Source organism: Physcomitrium patens, chromosome 15, assembly GCF_059467195.1.
Source record: "Physcomitrium patens ecotype Gransden chromosome 15, ASM5946719v1, whole genome shotgun sequence".
Classification (NCBI taxonomy): Eukaryota; Viridiplantae; Streptophyta; class Bryopsida; order Funariales; family Funariaceae; genus Physcomitrium; species Physcomitrium patens.
The window spans coordinates 15,950,342-15,975,539 of record NC_143424.1 but is presented as its reverse complement, the minus strand read 5'-3'; the positions used below and the strand labels follow the sequence as shown (position 1 = coordinate 15,975,539).

The following is a 25,198-nucleotide window of genomic DNA, read 5'->3' as shown; positions in this document are numbered from 1 at the left end:
TTCTTATCAACACCTCCAGAAACCCATGCAGAAAGTGAAGCTTCAGAGACAGGTCCGGAAGCTTCAGAGACACTTGTCAAATCAACAAGGATGTACATCGCAATACTGGGCGTCTCATTGGCGAGGAAGTGCTCCACATCCGGAAGCCTAGCTTTTTCTAATCTCATCCAATATTTCCACGCCTTTACATCGTTCGTCCTTCCTCAACAGTGCTTAAGGGTAGCACTCTTTGCCCTTTCCGAGTCTGCAACTAGTGTTTCCACCCAGTCATGCAGACAAGACAAAGATGCGTGGCGTCAAAAGGTTGAAGAATTTGTCTTGCACGCTAGTCTGAAAATTTAGTCTATTTCCGGAGTGGTGTGCTGATGTGGGGTGAGTTTTGGATGTTAAAGCTAGTGTAGGATTCTCTGCGCTAGTTTGAAATTTGTGCTGTAGATTGTTAGCCATGGCGATGGAGACAACGCAGACGCTCGTGTTGCAGTCATGCTTGTCAGTGTGGCGGATGCCGGGAATTTCTAAGTACGTATGGCCCAATGTGGGTCATGGTTTCCGGCTGCTACAGAGCAGTGAAAGATTAGATGTGGCTGTTGGCATTCGAGGACTCTCTGCTAGAGCAGAGAATCATGCGCGGGTCTCCAAGGAAACGGCAATGTACCAATTGGCTATGCGAAGAGTGAGAGAGAGCCAATCAATTTCATGCGGTCGAGATGTCGAGAGCCGTCATGTGCTTCGTCCGAGCTTAAGAGGCACGCCCTATTCTTTTTTTCCAGGTATGGTGTAATTTTTAATGCGAAATGTGAACGCAGAGTGAGGCATTTAACGTGGAGTGTTCAAGTTTTGATCATGAATGCTACCCGATTCATGGTTTTTTTTATTTAAGTCTTTCTCCCTACCGGTATGTTTATGCTGTGAGTGCCGGTGAGAACATTTTTATGACAATTGACTTTGCTCTCTGGTAGTCTCTTATTATCAGAGTTTCCTTCCCACTTACAAAGATAGAGGAAGACGCGCACGCGTCATCTTTGGTCCCACTTTATCCTTAGGTCGGGAGATGGACTCTTGTTTGTGGTATTACTGGAATGGCCATGTGTTGGGGCCGTGGGTCACTGGAGGTGTATTCAATCCCAGGTGACCGATCCACTACACCTCGAAGGTCACATATTCGGAAAATGGGTGAGATGGATCATTCATGTTTCAGGGTTTGTCGATTTTTGAAGGTGCAGTGGACTTACAGGACAACGATGGTAGCTCTCTGGTGCTTGTGTATTTGCTGGCTTGAATGTCTGGGAATACTGACAGTTAGGTTGTATGATCGGGGATGGATTTTCTCTCAGTTTTCTCAGTCTCATGACTTTGTAGAGGTGCAACCACCTCAGGTACAGCCGAGATGCTGGTATCAGTTTACCGGAGGAATGTGGTGGAGTTGAGGAGAGGCGTGAGAACTGCAGCGTGGCTGCGTAGGCAGAAGGAGGAGGGTGACTGGCAATTTTCTCCAGAATGGTGGGGCACTCAGGGTGGAAGCTGGGGCCGGAATGCTGGAGAGACAGTTTTTGAGTCCCTGTCGACTATGGGGAACGGTGTCATTTCAGTCACTGCACACCCAGCCTCTACTCCGGTATGTTGTGCGTTTTAATTTGCAGCTTCTGAGGATCTTCCATTATGTGGTGAAAACGTGCTCGAGAATTTTAGCACTTGATTTTTCAGATTCGGATATTTTTGCTCCAGATTGCCGTGCATGTCCCGAATACGACTTGAATTGTGAAAGCTTGCGAAATTTCGATGATCACGTATTAATTAAGTTGAAAGAATCTGAGGGTTTATTTGACGATTTTAGTGTGTGCAGTTTGATTTGAGACACTAGGAAATGTTTTCTTTGGTGGTAACGGCATCATAACCTCATCGTGCCAATTTCAGTGTAGTTGGAGTAGGATGTGACGGATTACATTTGTGACTTGTGAACATTGTAATAGATACCAGAAGAGTGGGCAGTTGTAGAAAAGGAGCTGCAAGAGAGACAGGCTAGTCGGGGTCATGGGCAGTTCAAGGTGCTTGGGTACGAATGGAGGGTGCTACGTTTCAATTCTATTACTCGCCAAAGCGTCGCAAAAGTCATGGCTGTGACCAATGACCAACCACCTACGGAAGTCTTCCTGGTCCAACAACCAAACTGCATTGCTTTCGAATGTGAGTCCTTTGTGTCCAATATCTTTGGGGTTTCTGTAGTGATCATATTTAGCAGACTTGGAATATTGGGCAGGAATCGAGCTTTGAAACGATGTTCCTTACTTTGTGTTTGAGAAAAGGAAAATTACGGTGCCTAGCCTTGAAGAGAAAAGGGCTTTCAACGCCTGCGTATTTCTTTTTACGCATGCAGTTGCATGTGATTGCAGATGTGAAAAGCATGTTATCTGTGGGACTCTCAACAATCAGTCTAGCTGGCTACAACTTGGACCAGGTTACTCACAGAACAAGAAATATGCGAATCCTGTGTGTTGGACTTGGAGGAGGGAGTCTACCACTATTTTTAGCTCATAACTTGCCTGGTATGCATGTACAACGATCATCATAAGTGCAGTATCTAGGTGCTTTGAGTGTATTGCTTCACTACCTCCTCACCCTTTGGTTGACTACGGACGAATAGGACATGCTACAGAAGCAAAACTCCTGCCAAATTCTATGAAAATATCTCATAGTTAGGTTCAAGCTTGGTACTTGAAATTACCTTTTCTTGTATAGGTCGACGAACTACATTTCTTTTTTCTGGATGATTGGATGGAGTTATTTCACGTTAATTTTGGCGTAAATCGACTTCGTACTAATGCAGGCAGATGTTATCTGTCTGTTCAGGTGCAACATTGGACGTTGTTGAAATTGATGGTTCTGTCATCGAGGCAGCTGTAGAGACTATGGGCTTTCCCCCTTGTGAAATTCATCGTTTGCAAGCAAATGTGTCATCCCATGGTTTAGAAACTCGGAATCAGATTCGTTCAAATGTTCCAGGAGGACATTTAAATGCAGGACATGAATATGCCATAAATCAGGAGGTTCTATGGGGAGGTCTCTTAAACAGAGTAACAGTGTACGAGGCTGATGGAGAACATTTCGTGGAAGATTTGGTGCAAAAGAGATTTAACGAGGAGCGTTTAAGCCGTCAATATTACGATTTGGTTTTTGTAGATGCTTTTGATGGTGAAGATGTTGTACCTACCAAACTATGGACGAGAGATGGAGCTTTTTTGAAAAATTTGAATAAGCTACTGCATCCCAAGCATGGCACTGTCGTGGTACGTGTTCTATGCTTGGATCATCAGCGGCTTGCCTCAACTTCCTCCATGTACGGGTGTGATGAAGGGCTTGTTTTGTGACTATTTACTAGTATTTTACGTTTTAAGCTCCTCGGCAACACGCCCTCACTGAAATGGACGATAAAAGGTTCATTTTGGGGCTGTGATTGAAGCCGCCCATTTTTACTGTGCCAGTTTACGTAGGTGTTGAGATATTGGTGACTTTTGCTATCAGTATTGTGACTTGCCTCACCTTATTTTGAACTATGCAAGCCTTTCACGACCTATTCGTTTGATATCTTGGTCACTGGAGGAGCACTGACATTGTCTTGTGATTCTCCCAATCATCTGCCACAGAACAAAATTTCCATGTCTTCTCTTGTGCGCGTTTGTTATTATACTGAGACCTTCTTTGGATGTGACAGGTCAACTTGCACACTGACTCACCTCCACCATCTATTTTGGAGAAAGTGACTGGGCAGTATCGATCGGGTTTCGACCCCTCCTTATCTCAAGGGAGAAAAATACAAGAGGCCTGCTGCACTTATCGGTATGCTTATTGAAGCTCAATGTCTTATGCAACCACGTGGATTTTGTTTTACTAACGCATTGATTTTTACGACCATTCAGATCATTATTGCCTACAAGCTGGTGTCGATTTGGACTCGAAACATATGAACACCTGAACATTGAGTCATGATTTCGTATGTCGTTCTGATCTTGACATAAAATTTGATTCTGCAGGGATGTTTTACTTCCCCCAGAAACTGGCACAGGGCCGACTGCAGGCCTTGCATTTACAGTTGCAGTGCCTTCACAAGGGAACATTAGCCTAGTAGTATCAAGAGGCCTGTCAATTCAGAGTCACCTTGACTCTCAATCCCAGAACCAGCAATCGGCTCAAGAGAAGCAGATGTTTGTGGAGAAACTACAAGCCGAGTCAAAATACGTTCAGAAGGTTTTGAACACTCGATTGGACTTCTTCAAGCGCGTGTCTCGAGGATTTCAAGTTGTGCAGGGGAGGGTGAGCCCAGCCAAAGTTCTCCAGTGAATCCATCATCAATATATTACCTTGGACCCACTGCAGGTCCACTTTGAGCGTAGTTTAGTTTTCAACGTAGAGTATCCGCGACATAGGAAGAGTTTCGAAGTCTAGCACCGGCTTTATATTGATGATTTGTCATTTGTTTCCTTTGGGTGAATATTCAAGGCTGGGAAGAGTACTTTGGATACTATGTCTCAGATGTGTGAAAGAAGGTGACTATGACGTAGGGGCCGGAGCTCACCAACGTGAGCCTTTAAAAAACTTTTTGGATTTGACTTCATCCAAGTGCTCTTCGTTTAGCACCCATGCCTATTAAATACGGGGATTCTAATCACCAGGAGAAAGAGTGAAAGGAAAAGTGAATGAGCTTTAGGAAGACAGGTATTTCCCCAAGTTTCATTTGACCAAGCTTGGAGTCCTGGTCCTGAAACTTTTGCACACTGAAGCACTCCTGTTTCTGCTGTGCCGTAGCTACGAAACCCCTGTTGGATCCTTAATCCTGCTGGAGTTGCATAGCAAACTTTCTTCATGACTATTTGAAATGTTAGGTGCTCGACATTGTATATGCTACGCAGGCGCGCTGTTTCTGTAGTTGCAAATGCTATGAACTGCTCTCTTTAGTAACATCTAGTAAAAGTTATCCTTCAAGTCAGCCAAATTTAAGCTCTGGAAACATATCTCGGCGTGTAATGCACAGACTTTCTTTGCATCCAGGTCTGTGCACAGACACATGAAGAAGATACGGCATTATTATAGCACTCCAAAGTTGAAGTCCTTTTGTGCGCCAAGAATTGGTCTTGCTTGCGAAGAATTAGTCTTTCTGCCAAGGACTACCAGCGTGTGGGCAGCTGTCAGCACCTTGTAGACCACCACTTCAGGCCTCACTACTGGCCAAACGTGATGATGCGTTGTCAGACATTTCAAAGGAGTGTTTCTTCTCAACCAGAGGAATTGTGCTGCAGGTAATGTTGGACATCACCCTCAGAAAAGCCTAACTTTTAGGCACTTCGTCACCTTGACCCATTTCTTTTTACAATTTTATTGGGTTTCAACTGGGCGAAGAAGGCAGCTTTCTCCACCAGAGACGGTTCGGCAATACGACCCACACAACGTGTCCCAAAATAGTGTGCCCGTTGAAATCAAGGCTGATTTCCTAAGTTCCGGGCGAATGCTCCACCACTTGCCGTATGCTGTTGGGCATGTTAGAACCATTTTTATTGTTTGGATAACATTCAACACTCACAAGTGAGTTTTGCAAACATGACAGGTACACCATGGAACCCACAATGCTTTTGATGGAATTTAATGGAATACCCTACAATTCAAGCTTGCAGTTTGATTTGGAACATGGAGGAAATAATGGATTAATAGAATCGAGTTCATTGCAAATCATTTCCTATGAGTCAAAACGAAGAGAGTTTTGGCAATGAAACATTAAATGTTGTTAAGGAAGAACTTAAAGTTTTATCACTGATTATTATTGAAATGGATGTTTGATTTGCCTTTTAATGTATGAAAATAGAGATAATCAATGCACAAAAAGTGTGTTGAGTTTTTTTTTTTTTTTTATTTATTTATTTATTTTTTATTGATACCACTTAATAGCTTTTTGTATTAGAGATGATCAATTATTTTAGAATAGTTTTTACAATCTATTATGTCTTATTTTAGAAATATGTCATAGTTGATTTATAAAATGATGTATTTGGAAAATAAGTTTTATTTTAAACTAGACTTTTTAAATATTTTTTTTATTCTTTTAGAATTTTTATAAGCTTATTCAAAAAGCAATCATTCAAAATTGCATTTCAAAAGTTAAATAAGAGTTTAAAAGCATAATCAAACATTTCTAAAGCATTTAATCTGTTTTATATTTATATATGATAAAATCATAATATTTAATCTGTTTTATATTTATTTTTTAAAAATCTAATATAAAAAATTATTTCTAAATATATATATATATATATATAAAATAAGAAAAATTTCTAAAAAAATATGTAAGATTATATTTGATATTATAGTTTATCACATAAAAGGCACTAAGATAAACTAACTAAAGATAAGAGAGATTTTTAAAAAATAAATAAAAACCATAAAAGAGAGGACTATCATGTTTAGTATTCTCAATTCTTTTCTTCATTCTTGTTTATCTTTTGGCTTTTATTGGTTCTATAATTAATACAATTGTATTTATTTATTTATTTATTAAAATATAGTCACTTTATTTTTGTATTGTTTTACTTCAGTTATATAAAATAATAAAAAGATATTATAAATACCCTTAAAATTTGCTAATATATCTTTATATTCTTGATAATAACAAATCTATCTCTTATTTTTATTATAATTGCAAATTTGCCCTTCAATGTAATAAGCTATAATCTTCTTGTTTTTTTAAGTTGCAACAAGGGCTTAGAATGCATGCCATACAAATTATGGCGTAATACTTTATATAACATCTTGGATACCTCATAAATTAGATACTGCCTCTATCATCACCAATGTGAGTGCATACATGAGCTACATCGACTAGTTTTATTTTGGCCTTCTCCTTGGTAATGGTGTATTGATCAAGGACCTCTGGCTCTCCTTGAAGTTGTAGTATTGAAAGTATATACCATGTTAAGAGAAGCTATTAAGCTTTAAGCTTAAGCAGACACAAAGAGCTTTGAAGTTATGAAGCGATTTAGGATAAGAAATCAATTTTTAGATGATTGGAGCTTAAAAGGTCAAGTACTCAAAGAAACTAATTGTCTTGCATGACAAAAACAAACATGCTTTGATAAATACTATAGAGAATCATTAAAACCTTTATCATATCCTACTATAGGAAGCAATAAGTTTAACAATAGACATTTCTTATTTCAAATTATATAATTGTATGAAATTTAAATTGAAGGTGTAGTGATCAGCTTGAGGGTTCTATGTATGTTGTTTGGAAGAGTAGCCAATGATATTAATTAAAATTCACATGCTTGTATTATAAAGAGTGGTCATGAAAATTGCCAAAATTGGTGATCCTTAACATACAAGTATTATTGGGCAATGTGGATTGGTTTGACTAAGAGTTAATAGTCCTTTTGAGTTGATAAACTTAATTTAGATCTCTCAAGATAAACCACAAAGATTCAATGGGCATTGCAACTAGTTGATTGTCAATGCAAGAAGTTGTTGAAAAATATGAGTATTTGTAGGTATTCTTTTATATATTGGTATTGTGGCTATTATTGGTGAGATGTCTAACTTACTTATAGTACTAGATATTTATTAAATGGTAAGGTTTCATGATTGTGTTACAAAATCACAAATGATTGAAACACATTCAATATTAGGATGCATTACATTTGGAATCAACTATGCAAATCCTAAGTGGCAGGTTCTTAAGACTCTATAAAGCATATTTCATTGAGAGAACATTAAATCATTCAATCTATCAAAATAGGCTTGACTTTTATATAATATAGATAGTTTAAAATTTCAACTAAATTGGATCTTTTAATAAAAGATTACAAATAGATTAGTTGACAATGGTCTAAACTAATAATTAACAATGAAGTATAAATTTGCTTCTATAAAGTACTTTTTGTATTACAATTAAGTCAGTACATGATGCAATTCTATCTATTGGATATGATCACATGTATACTACATTGTAAGGCATGGATATTGTCAACTTAGACTATATGATCCTTAAATGAAAGAACCAACATTTTAATACAACATCTTTAAGTGAATGCTACATCCCTGATGACAATAATGTTTTGAGCTAGTTAGATAATACTTCAAAGCATTTTCTTGACTCCATTGCAATATTCTTTACATTTGTTATTGAGTGTAAAGGCCTTTAATACTTTTTTACTTTACTCACAAATTGATAAACCCTACTTGTCAGCATTGAATTATAATAGATAATATTATAAAGATGTGTGATTACTCTGTGAAGTTGAATTTGTCCTTCTTTTTTTCTTTGAGTTTCTTACATTCAGATATTGTTTTTAAGAATGCCATGTCCATTGTTGTTGCCAACATCATGATGTGCTTCTTACATGTAGTAATAATATATTCAATCCCTAATTAATACACCATTATCAAGGAAAAGGCCAAAGTAGAAATAGTCAATGTACCTCACACGTGCACCTACACTTGTGACGGCAAAGATAATGTCCATTTTGTGAAGTGCCCAAGATGTGACACAAAGTGCCAATCCAGAATCTACATGACACTTGCTTTGGGCCCTACTTCCAACTAAAAAAACAAGAATGTTATAGCTTATCACATTGAAGGGCAGATTTGCTATTATAATAAAACAACGGGATAGATTTGATATTATAAAAAATACAAGGATATTCTGGATAATTTGACAAATTTTAAGAGTATTTATGATACTTTTCCTAAAATAATTCATTGTTCTACTTAACATTCTATACTTAACAACATACATCAAAATATTCCACAAATAGAATTCAGATGTCCAATTATTGTGATCATGCTATTTGTCATAAGTCACTCATCCTTTTAATCATTATCATGTCATCACTATGGTAGATTACAAATATCAACCTGTCTATGAGGGAGTTTTTTTATTATTTACTATTTTTGTTATCTCTGGGCTCTCATTCCATGGTTCCATCTTCCTCATCCATCATCATTATTTATTATTATTTACTATGAATATGAGTATTCTCATGCAGTAAGGGTGGATGGTGAAAACAGCAAGCAAATGTAAAACACTTTCTTCCAGATGAATGCACCTGCCTTTCTTCTTTTCTTCTTATGCTTGCTTTGCACAAAAAACGGAAAAAAACGAGATAGAGAGAGAGGGAGTGGGATGTTTTTATTGTGTTTGAGGCTGTGGGTGGTTCCTAAAAAGTGTATCCAGTTGTGGAGCCCACCCAATGAAGCAATGACCATGTACAGTACTAAGCTTCATTTCATTTCTCTCTCTCCTTGAAGACTTTTGGTTTATTAAATGAAAGTAGGAACCCTTGACTGTTGATTGTCTATCCATTAGTGATCTATTACAAGAAACCATTCATTCCTTGATTATTTATGTTTGTGTTCTCATATATATATATATATATATATACACACTTAAACATCATTTGGTGTTGAGGAGGCTGGTGATATCATCCAAAATGGAAGAGAGGTGGCAGGTATCCAACATAGCAGCAAACCTTGACTCCTGCACACAAAGACCCACTCTCAAAATTCCTTCCTTCTTCCCCACTCCATTGCTTGTTCCATGCTGGACTCTTGCTTCCTTGAAGACTGGAGCCATGCCTTGTGAGCAGGAAGTTAGTTACTTATCTATGATTATCAATACAGATATAGATAGATAGATATGTGGGTGTGTATATAGATGGAGAGAGAGAGAGGTACATATGGTCTGTTTGGGACATCAGAAGGCAGAAAAGGAAATGAACAGTGAAGAAGCATTCATTGTTTCTCTACAGAAAAAAGGGAAGGAAGGAAGGAAGGGTGAAGAAGAATCAAAACACACACACACTCTCTCTCTCTCCAACTGATTGATTGGGCTTTGTTTGTGTGTGGCCATAACTGACTGACTGTGTCCATGGGCAATTCCAATGCACCCACCAGTTGGGCACCCCACCCACCCACCCACCCCCTTTGAAGGAGAGCCATGGAAGGAAGGGTTTAGGGCTGTGGACACAGTCAGTCAAAGCACAAAATGGATGGATGGATGGATGGAGGTATTTGTATTCCCTTGAGGGGTCTCTCCCATTGGGCCCTGACCCACCTCTGAGTGAGGGAGGGAGGGAGGGAGTGAGCCAGCCACACTTGTTTCACAACCCCCATAATTTTGTCTTTGCCAAAGGGTCTGAAACTGTCTTTATGATCCACACATACACACACACCACAACACAAGGAATCCTCTTTTATTAGTCTGTCTGCCTTGTGGTTCCTCCTTGTGTTGTGTGTGTGCATTGAAAAGATAGTTTGAGCTTGAACTTTTCATGCTAATATGTTCATTCACTTAAATTTCAGCAAGCTCTCACTGTATGACTTTGATGTGAATAGTGCCATTTACATACCTGTCAAGTTTAAGTGCTATACCTTTCATATAAATCACACAGTCTTGGTGTAAGCTTTGTGTAACAGTCTTCAGCATTCAAAGACACATTTATTTTAAAGGATTTCTACAGACTTCAACTGTAGTAATCTGGAACCAATTTACATATTATTTGAGGTATCTTACTTTCATATTCTTCTTGCTTGTTTGTGGTTTTAAATATCTGTTTTAAAATTCTAGATTATTGTAGAAAACACAATAGAACAAAATCTAATGGGAAATCTTTAGATGAATCTCGACTCTCTATATATGTTTATTGCTATGCATCTATACTATATCATTTGCATTAGCATACTATTGTTCTTTGTCATAATTTTGGTTCATAAATTTTGCTAATCAAATTAATCATTTTCTTCTTATAATTATTCTATTTGATATTTGCTACATTATATTCTTCTTGACTTGAGTTGAATAATCTTTAATTTAAGTTTGCATTGTAAGCTGTTTGTTTCTTTATAATTTTCTATCAAAAAACTAACAAATAAAACAAGAGTTTATTCACTCGATCATATTTAAAATTTTAGAAATAGTAGCACTCTCTGCTACATTTAATTTAGTCAAAAACTAAAAGTCTACTTTTTTTTTTTTTTTTTTTTTAATCTTATTGAGAATTTTTTTAATGTTTATTGTATTAGATAATATAAATTAAATTTACATTTTGGCTTGATACTTATTGGTTTTTCTTTTTTCTTTATTAAGTTGTTTGATTTTCTTCATTTTTGACTATTTAATGCTTTTATAAACGGTTACATTGCCATAAACTTTTTTTTGGTTACATTAACAGAAATAGAATGCTAATAGACATCCTCATCAAACTTTACTAAAATCTATTTTGATGAATATAACCAATCAATACCATATGATCATATTACATCTTTATTTTAATCTAGATAATATTTCATAGAAAAAAATTAATAATATATGGAATATTTGACTATACTAAAGAACTTATTTTCTTCTATAATTCAAAGTATTCTTAAAAATTTAATGACAATTTTTTTAACTAATTTTTTTTGTATCTATTTCTTACTTTTTACTTTTCTTAAAATATTATTGTGATACAATAGATTCCTTTGTTTTTTTCTTATTTTTTTAAAATTAAAAATGTTTCATATAATTTTTTTCTATTTAAATTTCAAAAGTGTTTATTTATAGTTTTTCGTAATAGATTGTTCTTAGTTTATCAGACGTTTGATTATTTTTTAAATTTATAATGATAAATATATAGACGTTTATTTTTTTACTGTATTAAATAAATTCATATTTAGATTTATTATACGGTCTTGCCTTGCTTTAGTTTTCTGAAATTCAATTTTTAATCATTTAGTTGGATAATTTATTTATTTATTTTTGTAATTTTATCTTAAAAAAACATATCAATGAAATTTCTTGGAGCAGTGATTGGATTTGTGATAGTTTCATTTTGCAATCAAATTTATGTTTGGTGTTTTAGGCAGCTTTGGCTTTATACAATTATTTAATAAAATTTGATAAAAGATTATAATCTTCATCATAAATCCTTTTCTTTATCCACAATTTTCTACATTTTATCCACTTTTTCTTAACTAGTAGAGTAATTAAAGAATTTTTTTTTTAGTCTTTTTTTTATTTAGGAGAATGTTAAATAGATCCACCCTTATATTAAATCAACCCATTCTATCTTAACTATTAAAAAAATGATGGTTTCCAACCTCGCTCCATCTATTCTCTATTCCTTCTATTCTCCATCCCTTCATTCTTTGCTTTATAGCCTCAATTGAAATAGAATGTTACTTACTAAATTTTCACACATTTTCCTAAGGTTGCAGTTTTTCTTGACTTATCTTTCAATAAAACTTTGTCTACCAAATCTAAAGTTAATGGACATGTTCAAGATCAAGTTGATTCCTACAAACAAAAAGGTTTCTTATATGAGAGAAAGTAAATACAATTTCTATTGAAGGGCTCAAAAAAACCACTAAGAACTTCAACTTCTAAAAGTGTTTATTAAACCTCTTCAGTTACAATATATGATATAGAATAAAATGCAAATCTAGGAGTGATACCAATATTAGGTACTAAAAAACTCTCTAAGTTTTATAAGTAGTTTGATGTGCCAGATAATATAGTATAACTACAAATTAAATGTTCTTTACAGTCCAAAACATATTCAATTTAGGCCAAAGATCTTATAAGTTTGAATACTACTCCAGCTTTGGCTTCCAAATTCTTGATTTGCATAAGAGTGTAACCTATATTAGAATAAAAACATAAAGCTATATTAACCACATAATGCCTTTTGATGCTTATGCCTTCTAAAATATCAATGTGGTACACTCATTGTATTTAGGTCTAAAATTGTAGAGGACATGATTGTACAAAGCTTTGCCTCTAGTTGCATTTAAGTCAAAGAGTTTACCATTGAGAAGGTGTGTAATTACATATAACCTTCGGATCTACTTTTAATGAATGACACCTTTTTGACCATGGTGTACTCAATTTAGAAATACCTTCAACCTCCTTGCAAGAGCATTGTGTTGGCTTCAATTGTTGATCATATCTGCAACTTCCAAAATCAATTGCACCTCCAGCTAGCCAAATCATGCAAGCAACTGCATGGATTCAAGAGGCTATTGTGGAGTTGGATCCAATATGATTAGCTGCACCAAACACAATGCATGGTGGTGTTTGTCTTTGCTATATGCATTGATGCACAATTGCTCCTTGTTGCAAGGTATGTAATGCAACCTTATCTAAGAATTGGTTTTAGCTATGTTCATACCCACTAAATTACTCAATATAAGAAGTCTTGGCTTTTATTTGCAACTTCAAGGTATGTATGTGTGTGTATATGTGGCTTTGTGTCTGCCTATGTGCAGATTTACAGTGTTGAAAATCTGATATTAGAGCCTTTACAAAAACACCATGGAAGGCATTTCATACATATTCTATTGCTTGCAACTACCTTCCTAGAGGGTCTTGTCTCATGTTTAATGTTGTATCACCCACCCCCCTATTGTCATTACACCATAAAGTAAAATACACAAGTCTATATCAACTCTCTTGCTTTGTAATATAATAGCAAAATCTTTAAGAAGAAACATAAGGGATCGAGAAGAGAGCTAGGAACAAAGGAAGCAAGGAGCGGAGGGATAAAAGACTAGAAACCATCAATTTTTTTTAATGATAATTAAGATAGAATAGATTGATTTAATAAAAGAGTGGATCTATTTAAGATTCTTCTTTACTTATTAGATTAAGAAATACATATATAATTCTATTAATAAATAATTAGATAATATTGTATCTCCTCAAATCTTTTAAGTTATGATCTTTTTATTTGTGAATGTATCTTTGCAAATACAAAAATGGTCTAATTTGGCTAAGATTGCTATGTCTTCTATTATATTAATGCTTGAATATTTAAGTCTATTTCTATAAAAATAAGTCTTTCAAATAGAAATAAGTAAAAAAATAAATTATATATATTTTATCTTTCCATATATATATATATATATTTATTATATTTTATAATTAAAATCTGAATAAATATTTAGAAATATAAAAAATAAGATGTATCTATAGATTATTGCTTTCAATTGATAAATTTGATTCATATACATAGGCAATGACCAATTTCTTTGGTAGAATATTTAGTGGTATGATTCATAACATCCACTTATTAAGCAAAGAATCTATGTTTTAGTCTAAATGTTTAAAGTAGGGAGGTATAAGAATGCATATCCCACCTTGATATGGTGCCATTTGGATCCTTCACATTGCTAGGGGTTGCTTCCAAAATAAAATTAAAGAAATAAAGAGTTTGGCAACAAAACTTGTCTCTATATTCTTGAGCTTTGGCACCACATAATTAGTGTTCTTAGATAAATAACACATCACATCTTGAATGAATGTTGTGAAAATATTCGTGTTTAGTTTTAAGGACTTTCTTCTTATGTTCCTTCAGATCTCCAACATTATATAACAACAACATGTGTAAAATAGTGCATTAAGAATTTGTCAAAAGAGTGGGTGAGGGAATTTACTTGAGAAGAAGAGGGGATGGGTGGGTCAGACACAGAGCGTAGGACTGGGTTCATGCCATCGAGAGAAAGAGAGAGAGTGAAAGCGAGAAATGGGGAGGGAGGGACATGGAGGCATGTGCGCGGGCTTGAGTGCCTGCCCCATGGGGGAGGGGGGGGGGGTGGGTGATGGGGTCATAGGGGAGTGAGGGCAGAGGGGGGGGGGGGGCAGGCTCAGCAGCAAAACAACAAACAACATCAACACCATCAACAAACAACCATCCTCACCTTCTCGCCAACGCCATTCCATTCATTCTCTCAGCGAGCGAGTGAGGGAGCGAACAGCGGAGGAGGAGCCGCGCCACGTTGCGATTATCCGCCCTGATTGTCTGCCTTGCTTTCTCATTCTCCTTCTCTCTTTCTCTCTCTCAATCTCTCTTTCTCTCTTCTCTCTCTTCGTGGCGTTGGCCATGGGTAGCACTGCTACCGTGCCAATGCGGATGAATCATTCGCATCATCGATGAGGGTGCGTTTCCTGATGCAGCAGCAGCGGTGATGCCATATTGCCAAGCCCAGCCAGCAGTGGCGAGGGAGTCCTTCTCCCTGGTGTTGGTCTGGGTGTGGTCAAGCCAGTGCGGCTCTCGCGACGGGGTTCGGTGGTGGTGGTGATGCGCCACAAGGATGTGAATGGTACGGGGTTTTGGTAGGGATTGGTGTGGGGGACTCTGAGATTTTTTTTTTCTTCTTCTTCTTCTTCTCCTCCTATTGATTGCGGCGGAGGGAGCGTGTGGTCAACTTTTTGTGCTGTTTAGAGGATTCATCGCAGTGGTTGGCACACATTGAATGTATGAGCGTGGCGAAATTGGGTTCGCTTTTGAATATTTTGGTGAAGTGTGGGAGTGGATGTGTTCGTGCGGACGATATGATCTGGACAATAATTCCCTGCCGTTTACGTGGCGTCGTGGAAATATGTGTTGGTCGTTGTTGCGGTTATTGAGGCTTGATTGCGCGTTAGTTTGATTGGGTTTTGTGGAGGTGATTCAAGGAGCTGGTTGGAGTGGCGATGTGACGCATATCGGTTCGTTTTATTCGCGTGGGTGCGGTTACATACCTGTGGGGAGTCGGTAATTGTTACATTGTGCTTGGGGTACTTGAGAGTAGACATCAAATTCATCCAAGGGTTTTTTTCTCATGTCACCTCTGGTTTTAGGAAGCCGCGGTCGCTGCCAGTGGAGATCATCACGATCTTACTTTGTCTTGTCATGTCCTCGGGTTCGGAAGTTTCTGAAAATTGTGGGAGTAACTTGGGAATTGTTGGCTTAGCCATTTGTGGTTTTTGGTCATTCTCTCACAACCCTAGGCCTTTTATCAGACCTTGTGTATTGTGACCATTTCGATCTTTCGTTTAGTTGTGAGAATATCGATTCTGCATTTCTGTTGGAGAGCCCGATAAACTTAAGCGCTTTTTTCTGATCTTCCGATTCCGCTCATTTTGCCCATTCCAGCTGTTGAGGGGTAGAAGTAAAGTTACGACGATCAAGGAGTGGGGAATATCTTCTGAGTTGAAGGATCGTAGTAGATGAGTAGAAGGATATGCAATAGAGGGTGCAGCATTGACGGTTGGAACTTGGAACATTGATGACAGTTCATATGGCGCGACAAGGAGGCGTCAATTCGCAAACCAGAGCGCATTTTCTGGAACATGGTGGGGATCGGCCTTTGCGACCTTCACCTATGGATCCAAATGCGAAGGATTCGATGCACAATGGGCCTCTCAATAGGCGTCATTTGACTTCAGCTTGGCAGCCAGGTGCAGATGAAGGATCTCCTTCATCAATTGAAAGCATTGCCATTGGAGATCAAGTCTACCCCTCAGCAGAGGGATCCTTACCAACGTTTCAGAAACTGAGGGGAGGAGGAAATCACCTTCCAGACATGTCTCTGTTCTCAGAAGATGAAGATGCGCAGGAATTAACTCAGGATGGCTCACCGATTTCTCACAGCAGACGGAGGAAGCATGCTGGTCATCCATTGGCACATCTAAATGTGTTTACCAATTTTAACGATGGTTAGTCAACGAATATCGAATGCTCTTGATTGATAACATAATTGGGAGGATTTTTTTGAGCTGCAGTGTCGCTGGCTTTTGTTACTGTTCGACAGTCTGTTGATTTGATTGATCTTGAAAAAATTTCGGTCTTGCTGAGCGCATCTGTAGGGTTACCTTGAAAATTATCAATGCCAGCTCCGAATATTCTCTTCTGGAGCTACTGTCTTGTACTTTTTCGATCCTAATGATCATCCGTGCAATAATATCGGGGAAGCACTCTTGTTTAGTTCGGGTGGCCTGAGTATCACCTGGAGTGGCCGGCATCCTATTAGTCAGAAACTTGTTGTTCAACCTAAACGTAGAAGCAGGCTTTTCTAAAGGGTGGTTATTCTAATTAGTTTGGATATCTGAATATAAAGAGGGTATGTCTCATCTTTGGTGAATGCCGAGTCTATTTTTTGAACTGATGTTAGTGCATGTTTCGTTTGGTGAAAGCAGTGATGGCAGACGAAATATCAACGCATTCGGAAGATTATTCTTTTCCTCGCGTGAAACTGTTATGCAGTTATGGTGGTAAGATCTTGCCAAGGCCAACCGATAATCAGCTGCGTTATGTGGGAGGAGAGACTAGACTGATAACAGTGAGTCGGGATATCAGCTATCATGAACTCATTCTGAAGATGGCAGAATTGTATGCTCAAGCACACACTATCAAGTACAAGCTACCAGAAGAAGATCTTGATGCGTTAGTTTCTGTATCCTCGAATGAGGATGTTGCTAATATGATGGAAGAGTACGACCGGCTCCAGGCGGCAGAAGCTTCTCCAAGGTTACGACTCTTTCTTTTTTCTGACGTGGATCATGACTCTGTGCATCTGAACGAGTCCTTAGGAGACCAGAGGAATCCCGAGCAACGTTATGTTGATGCGGTGAATGGCATTTCAGAGACTGGCTCTAGGAAGCACTCACTAGATGGAGGCTCGCTTGCTGTAGCGCCAGTTGTTATGGACAGCTTGATTGACGTTGGTGGTGATGCTTGGAGCCTTAATCGGCCACAAGACAGCGTACCGGTGGCTTTATTAGCACCCCAGATATCTCAGGATGTTGCCTCCTTGATCCATCATGTGCCAGTTGCTTTACCTGTTTCTTCTATCCCACCAGCACCCTCTTCATCTTCTGCGCCCTCGTCTCCCCCACTTCTACCCAGGGTTCTGAAACAGGCAGGTTTTATACCAGACATGCGCCTTCCGTTCCATCCTGAACAACACTCCAATATGAGTGGGCACCAATATACTGTTGTCCAAGCAGATGGGAATGTTCTAGAGACAGACAATTTTGGAGTTAACTTGTCTACTGCTTCGACTTTGCACGATCACCTGTATAACGCCTCAGATATGCACAGAGGTTCCGAATCTCCCAGGATAATGCAACACGAGGGTGATTTGGTGGGTGGTCAGCAGGATCTTGCTGCTCGCGAGGATTTACGCCGTCTCTCCGAGGTTCGCATTCCCCGTGTGCCTTCTCACGGTAAGTTGACACGCCTTTCTGAACAACACTTGGAGGCGACTTCGTCCGCCAGACAACGTCACAGTTACCAGCAGTCACAACAGACACAGCAACAGGGTGGTTGGCCAACACATTTATTTGAGGAACAGACACATGTATACAGGCGGGTGGAGCTCGTGCAGTCCACTAGCGATGTACTGGTACAGCCGATTGCGCCTGGGCAGCAGCAACAACTACCCCATTTCAGGAGTCCTTTCCAAAACATATTGACAGCCTCGCCTATCGATCAGCTTATATATCGGCCAGCTGATCACCTCAGTCAAGTTCAAGGGGAAGAGGTTTTCGCACCTTTTATGCAACGATCTATATCTGCAAACACAATGGGTCCTGTTGGCTCTACTGCAGCAGTCTCTTACAATGTTGGAGCAGGTTCTGCCCCCACATCACCAAGGTTCCACGCGTCGAATATGCAATCCCAGTCGCAGCTGCAGCAGGTTCCTCGCACTTATGCTGGGCCAAACTATGCAGACCAGCAACAACAGCATAACCCCAGAAACCATCCCCATAGCGACGGTGTATCTAGATTAAGGCCGGCTACATCTCCTCCACGCTACAGAGATCATCTTGGCCAAACGGATGATAGACTCCTTCGACCACTCCAGCAACCAGTAACCGTAACGCCGGACATACTTCAACAAGAACTCTTTTTGTACGATGGTCATAATAATGGACACAGTCAATATACGGAAGGAGTGACAAGGGCCCAAGTTCCTCAGTACTTGGGGCACAATCCATTCCAAGACGGCTCTGGTGGCTTTTCAGAGTCTTACTACTCGGGAACGCTAGACGGTGGGGATGGGAGGCGCCAGAGAGAGAGGATCCCTCAGCAGTCATTTCAGCCCTCTCTCTTCAACTCTCGAGACGACTTTCAAGAACACAATATTCCCTCAGCTGAGCCACTATCAGCACACCCAAAGTTCCTAGATAAACCCATGGATTGGGTTGTCCATCAGTGTGGTCGTGATGCGGAAGAGACCAGGCCTTGGCGGAGTGGGAGGGCATGCACAGGTCAAAATGAAAATGCGAAAGAAGGTTATGGGGTGGACTCGGAAGCACCTAAAGTTTTTTTTTTGCATTTGCCTGAAGATTCTGAAGATCTCCTAGCGATGTCAGACTCCTACTTACTTCGGAATTCTGATGTGGTAGAGTCTCCGATTCCAAATAACCAGCATTCTAGGGGCACTGGAACTCAATCATATGCAGTAGGCCCTCAACCGTCCACTCTTGGTCAAGTAGCTGTGGATATGCCACAGATTCCTTCAATTGTTGGACGGAAAAATGAATCAGCCTTTTTCGCCAAGCCTCAACCGAAACTTATAGAAGTTCTGCCAGATCATGAAAGTAAACCTGCAGGAACACTAGTGAATCATCTGTCCTCTGATTCCTCTTCCAACAAGTTGGCGTCTCAAATGGAAACGGATGACAAGGCAGCAGTTGTTGCCTTCGATAATTTGTTCCATCATCTTTCAGACACGTCAAATGTGAGACTGGGGAATATCGAGTTAACAAATTCTGCCGAATTGCGATGGGGAGGGATTAATGATGCAAACGAGTCAAAAGTGGAGTCCTCTCTACAAATACGTGATAAGACCAATAAACAAGATCGTTTTCAACATTCATCTGGGTCAGAAGTTCCACAAGGCGGGCAAAGCAGACCTTCAAGTGGAACTCGAATTGAAGTTTCTGAAGATATTACTTCGCAGCGGTTACATAACAATTCTATCATCTCACAAGGTAACGACGCGTTGGCGACAGAGGACATTAGCTCAACGGCTTACAGTTTCCATAATCTGATCTTGCCTGATGGTATGTCTCCACCAGTAGCTCAGCTTTCCGTTTCAACAGCTCAGACTCAGGTTGTGCAGCCCATGACGACCAGAGTGACATCGTTCACTATCCCTGCTCTTTCAATTACGGTTTCGACGGAGTTATCTATTCCCACCTTGCCGAGTGCATCTGCCAATACAGGTACCTCCGTTGGTACTTCTATTACAGAGCAGGAAGCCACTTCAATGGGTTCCCTTCTTTTCAACCCAGGATCTATAGCTCCGAGAATATCTGAAGCTGCTGTCGATGGATCAACAGGGCAGAATGTGGACCCTGGGAGAAAAGGCAACAGATTTAATACGTCACAACTTTCTGCTACAGGACATCTTGCTGAGGACATGGCATCTTCAGTGCTAGTTAGCTCGACAAGGGATATGTTAGCTCCTCCGTCGTCCAACAACAATTTGCAGGTAGAAGACAAGGGCAAATGCTTGCCTTTTTCTCAAGACACTACTTCTGTTATACAATCTAATCTTTGCCATGCTCTCTCCTTCGGAGCGTCGAACTGGGACGCTGTGCAGAACCTTACCGACGTTAATGCAAAAGTTGATGACAATCCAACTGTGATTCTGGATATTACCGGGCAAGAGGAGGATTTGGATTTGCAACCTCCTCCTATAGTGGAAGAAGAGCCAACAGTTGAGGTGAGCCTTTCAAACAGTTTTAGGAACGCCCGACGTATTCGCTAGTTGATGAGCTTCTCAATATCTGCTCTTTTCACAGGGTTTTTAGCCTACATATAAACTGCCGGTTACTTGCAGGAACCGGCTGCCGGGGCTGGAGCTGGTAACCATGAAGACCTGACGAAGGGTTTCAGTAATACTGGCACTGCAGAGGACGCCGAAGCTGAAGCCATCAGAAGCGGTCTGCAGGTGATCAATATTCTGTCTGACCTGATTTAATGCTATGTCGCACTAACGATGCTGTAGTAAACATCTCTTCAAAAATCGCAGAAGCTCACTTGATAAAATCTCTCCTTTTGCAGACTATCTTGAATGCTGATCTTGAAGAAATGCGAGAGCTTGGGTCTGGTACGTTTGGAACTGTGTACCATGGGAAATGGAGAGGCACCGACGTTGCTATCAAGCGAATCAAAGCCAGCTGTTTTGCTGGTCGGCCTGCTGAGAGAGATCGCCTGGTATGATAGTCGGGTGTATTCTAGTGGATCTCTGATATATGGCTTAACTTACAAATTGAACGTCTTTGACTTAGGGTCTACCTTTACAGAGTGTATTCAAATGTATAGGTATATCGTTTGCATGTACTTCTGTCAGTAATGTGGAGTTGTGTTTGTTGCAGATTGCTGATTTTTGGAGAGAGGCATGCACATTGAGTCAGTTACATCATCCTAATGTGGTTGCCTTTTATGGAGTAGTTCGTGACGGTCCTGGAGGGACACTCGCAACTGTTACGGAGTTCATGGTGAATGGTTCACTGAAGCAAGTCTTGCAGAAAAAAGATAGGTATTGTTTTAAGGCCTACTTGAGTCCCTTCATGAGCTGCTCCTAATGTACTGGGTACAGCTTGTCATTTCTTCTTTTAGTAGATGTTTCGTGCTATCCATAATTTTGTGACTTAAATTGTCTCGTTTTCTGTGCGTCAGAACTATTGATCGCCGCAAGCGATTACTTATAGCAATGGATGCAGCTTTTGGAATGGAGTATCTCCACAATAAGAACATTGTGCACTTTGATCTGAAGTGTGACAACCTACTTGTTAACATGAGAGATCCTCATCGACCTATTTGTAAGGTACTCCGCTAACAAAATACTGGAACACTTGTATTCTATTAATGATAAGATCTTGTACGATATTGTTTTACAAATATGTGCAGCTGAGGCCCAGAATCATCCTAAAAAAGGATCTGATATCCAGAAAGTCGGGGCTTGTTGATTAAATAAACTCCTTCAGAATCTTACATAGTGACATCCTTCATCCAACAACTCAATGTCCTCAAATGCTCATTGTGTTCTGAGATTCGAGAGCGCAATGAGCTTTTGAGGATGCACTGTTGGAGAGTTATTGTTTGGTGAGGTTTTGGACCATTTCCAATGCTTTATCTAAGAACAAGGAAGAAAAGCTCTTTTTACGTTGATTTAAAGTTAATTTAAGCGCCAATATGTATCCTATGTGTTGAGAATGCATCATATAACGCGGGGTAGGTTGTATTCTTCTGTGTGATCTCCAGGTTGGGGACCTAGGACTATCAAAAGTGAAACATCAAACCATGGTGTCAGGTGGTGTGCGAGGGACCCTGCCATGGATGGCCCCAGAATTGTTGAATGGGAGCAGCACTTTGGTCACTGAGAAAGTATGTGATTTGTTCATTATATTTTTCAGTTTATCTAAATATATTCAATTACTCCTATATATTAATATAGTTTCGTGTGTTAGCTGGAGATTCAGTTTTGACGATACATCCGTCTGGAGATGTCGGTTGTTTGATTGCTGATAGCAACTCCTATTTTTATATTTTGGAGTCTTGCTAGTTAAGTCTTCTTTATCTCATTCAAACGTTCTTTAAACCCGTGCAGGTAGACGTATTTTCTTTTGGGATAGTTATGTGGGAGCTGCTCACAGGAGAAGAGCCTTACGCAAATATGCATTACGGAGCGATTATAGGTTCGAAGTTCACTCCTAGATTCATTTTACCCTCTATGGTTCCTTGTCTTTGTTGTTGGTCGTTATTTGTATGTAGATGTTTGGAAGAAGATGTTGGTAATGGTGATGCAGTGACTGTTGGTCTTGCTCTTGTATTTTACGAATTATACATTATGCGCGTGCTTTCGAACATTTTTGCATGTAGTTTAATGGTATTCGGTGTTCTTTGTCCAGGAGGAATTGTTAACAACACATTGAGACCTTCAATACCTACTTGGTGTGACCCACTTTGGAAATCGCTGATGGAGAGATGCTGGTCAGCAGAACCTGCGTCCAGGCCCAGCTTCTCTGAGGTTGCCAGTGAACTTCGGTTGATGGCAGCAGCACTTCAACCCAAAGGTCATGGTAAGTTTTTTCATCGTTGAAGATTAGATGTTACCATTAAAATAAAATTTTGGTTGTCCTTATGATTGTTGCTTACTTATGTTTGTTTGTTTGATTGATGTCCTAGTTGACGCACAAATTCAATCTAGACATTGAAGGAATTTGGTTATTGATGTTGTGCTCTGTGTTGTGTAGCGACCTAGTAAATGCGGGAGGCAGGTGAAAAGTATGGTATAGGATAAAATAGGATGATGACAGTGACATGAATTGGCATCAACACCTTCAAGATGTTTGCCGTTGTGGTAAAGTTAATGTTGCACTCGTATGTGTACTTTCTCAGAGTAGAGTGCAGTACAAAAATTTGTAAAGATCTGCTGGTTTCACTAGTCACTGTACTTGGACTGATGCAGCCAGCTAAACGGTACTGTTTTGTATAGGAAAAGAGTCGAGTGTTTTTGTACAAAATGTTGGCAAGCAACCACTGGGACAGTCTGTGGTGAGTAGTCACATTTTGGTACATTTTCCAGGTATCATCTATATCGTGGATGTTGTAATTAGATCAAGTGCTTAGTGAAGAATTTTTTGGCCTTCTGGGGTCCACTCTAGTCGTGATTCTCCTCTATTTTAGTCGTGGTGACGTCTGTTATCGGATGTGTTGCTGCATTATAGATGGATACAGTACATTAACCCAGAGCTTCCACCTCAGTTGTTTCATACTTGAGTGCGTTAGAGCTTTGTACGCTGTACAATTTATGCATCTGAGCCGTTACTTCCTACATCTTTAAGGTAATCAATGCCTTTTCAAACCTTTTTATTTGCAGGATTGACTATTTTCGGTGCTTCTCTGATTGTGTTATTTGTTCTGTACTTGCTTGGTGCTTTAAATTTGCATAGAACAACAATTGCAACTTGATGGTTTTACTGCTTCTTGGTAACAGTCTCTGCAACTGCTTGCTACTTACATGCACATTTTTCTTTGGTTTACATGCATCAGGACTTGTCTCAGTGCCTTGTTTACCGCTCAACTGTGGATGTGTTACTGTGTCTACCAAATGATGTTTTGTTACTCAAAGATGTTATAAATATGATGTCTAGAGTTTGGTAAAACTTGATTGGTTCATACCATGGAGGAAGGGGATGGAGAATATGGACATTGTTGGGATGGACAATGACTCAGATGGCTCTACATAACCCAATATTAATCATTCCCATATCATCTTCCCTTAGGCTTGTCACATGTATAATCCTCAGTTTGAATGCAACACCCAACGAGTCCTGAAGTATTAAACTAGTTTTCTTCACATTCCATTGCTGTTGGTTGGCTGAGTCCAAGTTGGTTCAATATGGGTCAGGTCTTTCCTTAACCTGAGTCATTCTTTAAATGTTCCTAACACATCCGAAACCCAGTCTAGACACCACTGAATTCTATCCTCGGTCAAGTGGGCAGGTTCCTCCAGTTCAATTCTTTGTAAATGTAGTGGGCTTTGAGCCAGAGGTTATGAAAATGCTTGGCATCACTAGCCATTGTGGCATGAAAAACCTTTTCAAAAAGAATCTCCAGTCTATAATGATTTGACTCAGAGCTCCAGTTAGGATTGTGTGGAAGATTTCTAAAGTAATAAAATAGAAACCAAAGTGTCTAGTTAAGAGGGATGTTGCTCTCATTATTGCAAGTTATTTGATCTTATGATGTTTCATTATACATTAGGTTATACAAATTTGAATATAAAGACCATTTTTAACTATGCTTATTCTTTGATGATGAATTATTGTAATGATGAAATGTGCAGCTTGAATTTGTATTAGATAATTAAATCATACACTCAATTTTGAATAATGATAGGAAAATGGATGCAAATACTATTACACATTAGCATATTTGATGTTCTAACAAGAAATTTTAAAGTGTTCTTATTATAGTAGATGTTTGTAATACTACATAAATTCATCCATGCAATTTCGTGTTTATATAATGTATGTGAGCCAAAAATCAAATAATTATTGTGATTATTGAAAAACAAGTATTATGAAGTCATAACAATTAGCGTTAGTAAGGTTGCACACAACGAGTGTATGGAATAAGATATCTCTCACTTCCAACACTTATTATTTATAGGTGGTGGCTATTGCTCTAATGAACAACTTCCATTCTTTGATGAATATATCCATCTAACATTCTACCGAGACTATCTATGTTACCTTATCTATTATGAAAATATATTTTTAGCATATTCTATATACTTTTAAGATCCTTGGTCTGTTCATCTACTTTATCTTTTGGCCTTCTTATATATCAAGAGCCAATCCTTTAACCAATAGAAACTTATCTAAAGAAATATCTTTTAT

At 38.9% G+C, this 25,198-nt stretch overlaps 2 protein-coding genes and 1 long non-coding RNA gene across 10 annotated transcripts; all 3 read left to right on the top strand.

The window, feature by feature from the left end:
* The first annotated feature begins 426 nt into the window (after nt 1-426).
* Nucleotides 427-4,663, top strand: LOC112292434 (uncharacterized). Of its 6 annotated transcripts, none has more exons than XM_024540914.3 (8): nt 427-770; nt 974-1,173; nt 1,377-1,615; nt 1,971-2,184; nt 2,391-2,543; nt 2,848-3,284; nt 3,710-3,834; nt 4,029-4,663. In XM_024540914.3, the coding sequence occupies exons 2-8, from the start codon at nt 1,080-1,082 to the stop codon at nt 4,333-4,335; spliced, it is 1,569 nt and encodes a 522-aa protein (XP_024396682.1). In that variant the 5' UTR covers nt 427-770; nt 974-1,079; the 3' UTR covers nt 4,336-4,663. The 6 variants fall into 6 exon arrangements, with proteins under 6 accessions (XP_024396682.1, XP_024396681.1, XP_024396680.1 ...); XM_024540913.3 differs by having other exon boundaries at nt 960-1,173; XM_024540912.3 differs by lacking the exon at nt 974-1,173.
* Nucleotides 4,664-14,660: 9,997 nt separating this feature from the next.
* LOC112292346 (RAF-like serine/threonine-protein kinase PRAF) lies at nt 14,661-23,457 on the top strand. 3 transcript variants are annotated; one of them, XM_024540705.3, is made up of 11 exons: nt 14,661-15,114; nt 16,070-16,492; nt 16,973-20,511; nt 20,629-20,739; nt 20,853-21,005; nt 21,167-21,330; nt 21,471-21,618; nt 22,056-22,178; nt 22,402-22,489; nt 22,703-22,873; nt 23,048-23,457. In XM_024540705.3, the coding sequence occupies exons 1-11, from the start codon at nt 15,093-15,095 to the stop codon at nt 23,053-23,055; spliced, it is 4,950 nt and encodes a 1,649-aa protein (XP_024396473.1). In that variant the 5' UTR covers nt 14,661-15,092; the 3' UTR covers nt 23,056-23,457. The 3 variants fall into 3 exon arrangements, with proteins under 3 accessions (XP_024396473.1, XP_024396475.1, XP_024396476.1); XM_024540707.3 differs by having other exon boundaries at nt 14,851-15,127; XM_024540708.2 differs by lacking the exon at nt 14,661-15,114 and adding an exon at nt 15,470-15,521.
* Nucleotides 23,458-23,520: 63 nt separating this feature from the next.
* LOC149987779 (uncharacterized) lies at nt 23,521-24,143 on the top strand. Its single transcript, XR_016506809.1, has 2 exons — nt 23,521-23,638; nt 23,847-24,143. It is a non-coding gene; the product is annotated as an uncharacterized LOC149987779 (long non-coding RNA).
* Nucleotides 24,144-25,198: the final 1,055 nt, after the last annotated feature.

What these genes read in the sequence shown, in the direction of transcription:
- LOC112292346 (XM_024540705.3), top strand. Translation starts at nt 15,093, where the DNA reads ATGCGCCACAAGGATGTGAATG. An exon ending in CTGCTGAGAGAGATCGCCTG is followed by an intron (nt 21,006 to 21,166) that starts GTATGATAGTCG and finishes TGTTTGTTGCAG; the next exon opens with ATTGCTGATTTTTGGAGAGA. An exon ending in GCACTTTGGTCACTGAGAAA is followed by an intron (nt 22,179 to 22,401) that starts GTATGTGATTTG and finishes AAACCCGTGCAG; the next exon opens with GTAGACGTATTTTCTTTTGG.
- LOC112292434 (XM_024540912.3), top strand. Translation starts at nt 446, where the DNA reads ATGGCGATGGAGACAACGCAGACGCTCGTGTTGCAGTCATGCTTGTCA. An exon ending in GCCCTATTCTTTTTTTCCAG is followed by an intron (nt 771 to 1,376) that starts GTATGGTGTAAT and finishes CAACCACCTCAG; the next exon opens with GTACAGCCGAGATGCTGGTA. An exon ending in CCAAGCATGGCACTGTCGTG is followed by an intron (nt 3,285 to 3,709) that starts GTACGTGTTCTA and finishes TGGATGTGACAG; the next exon opens with GTCAACTTGCACACTGACTC.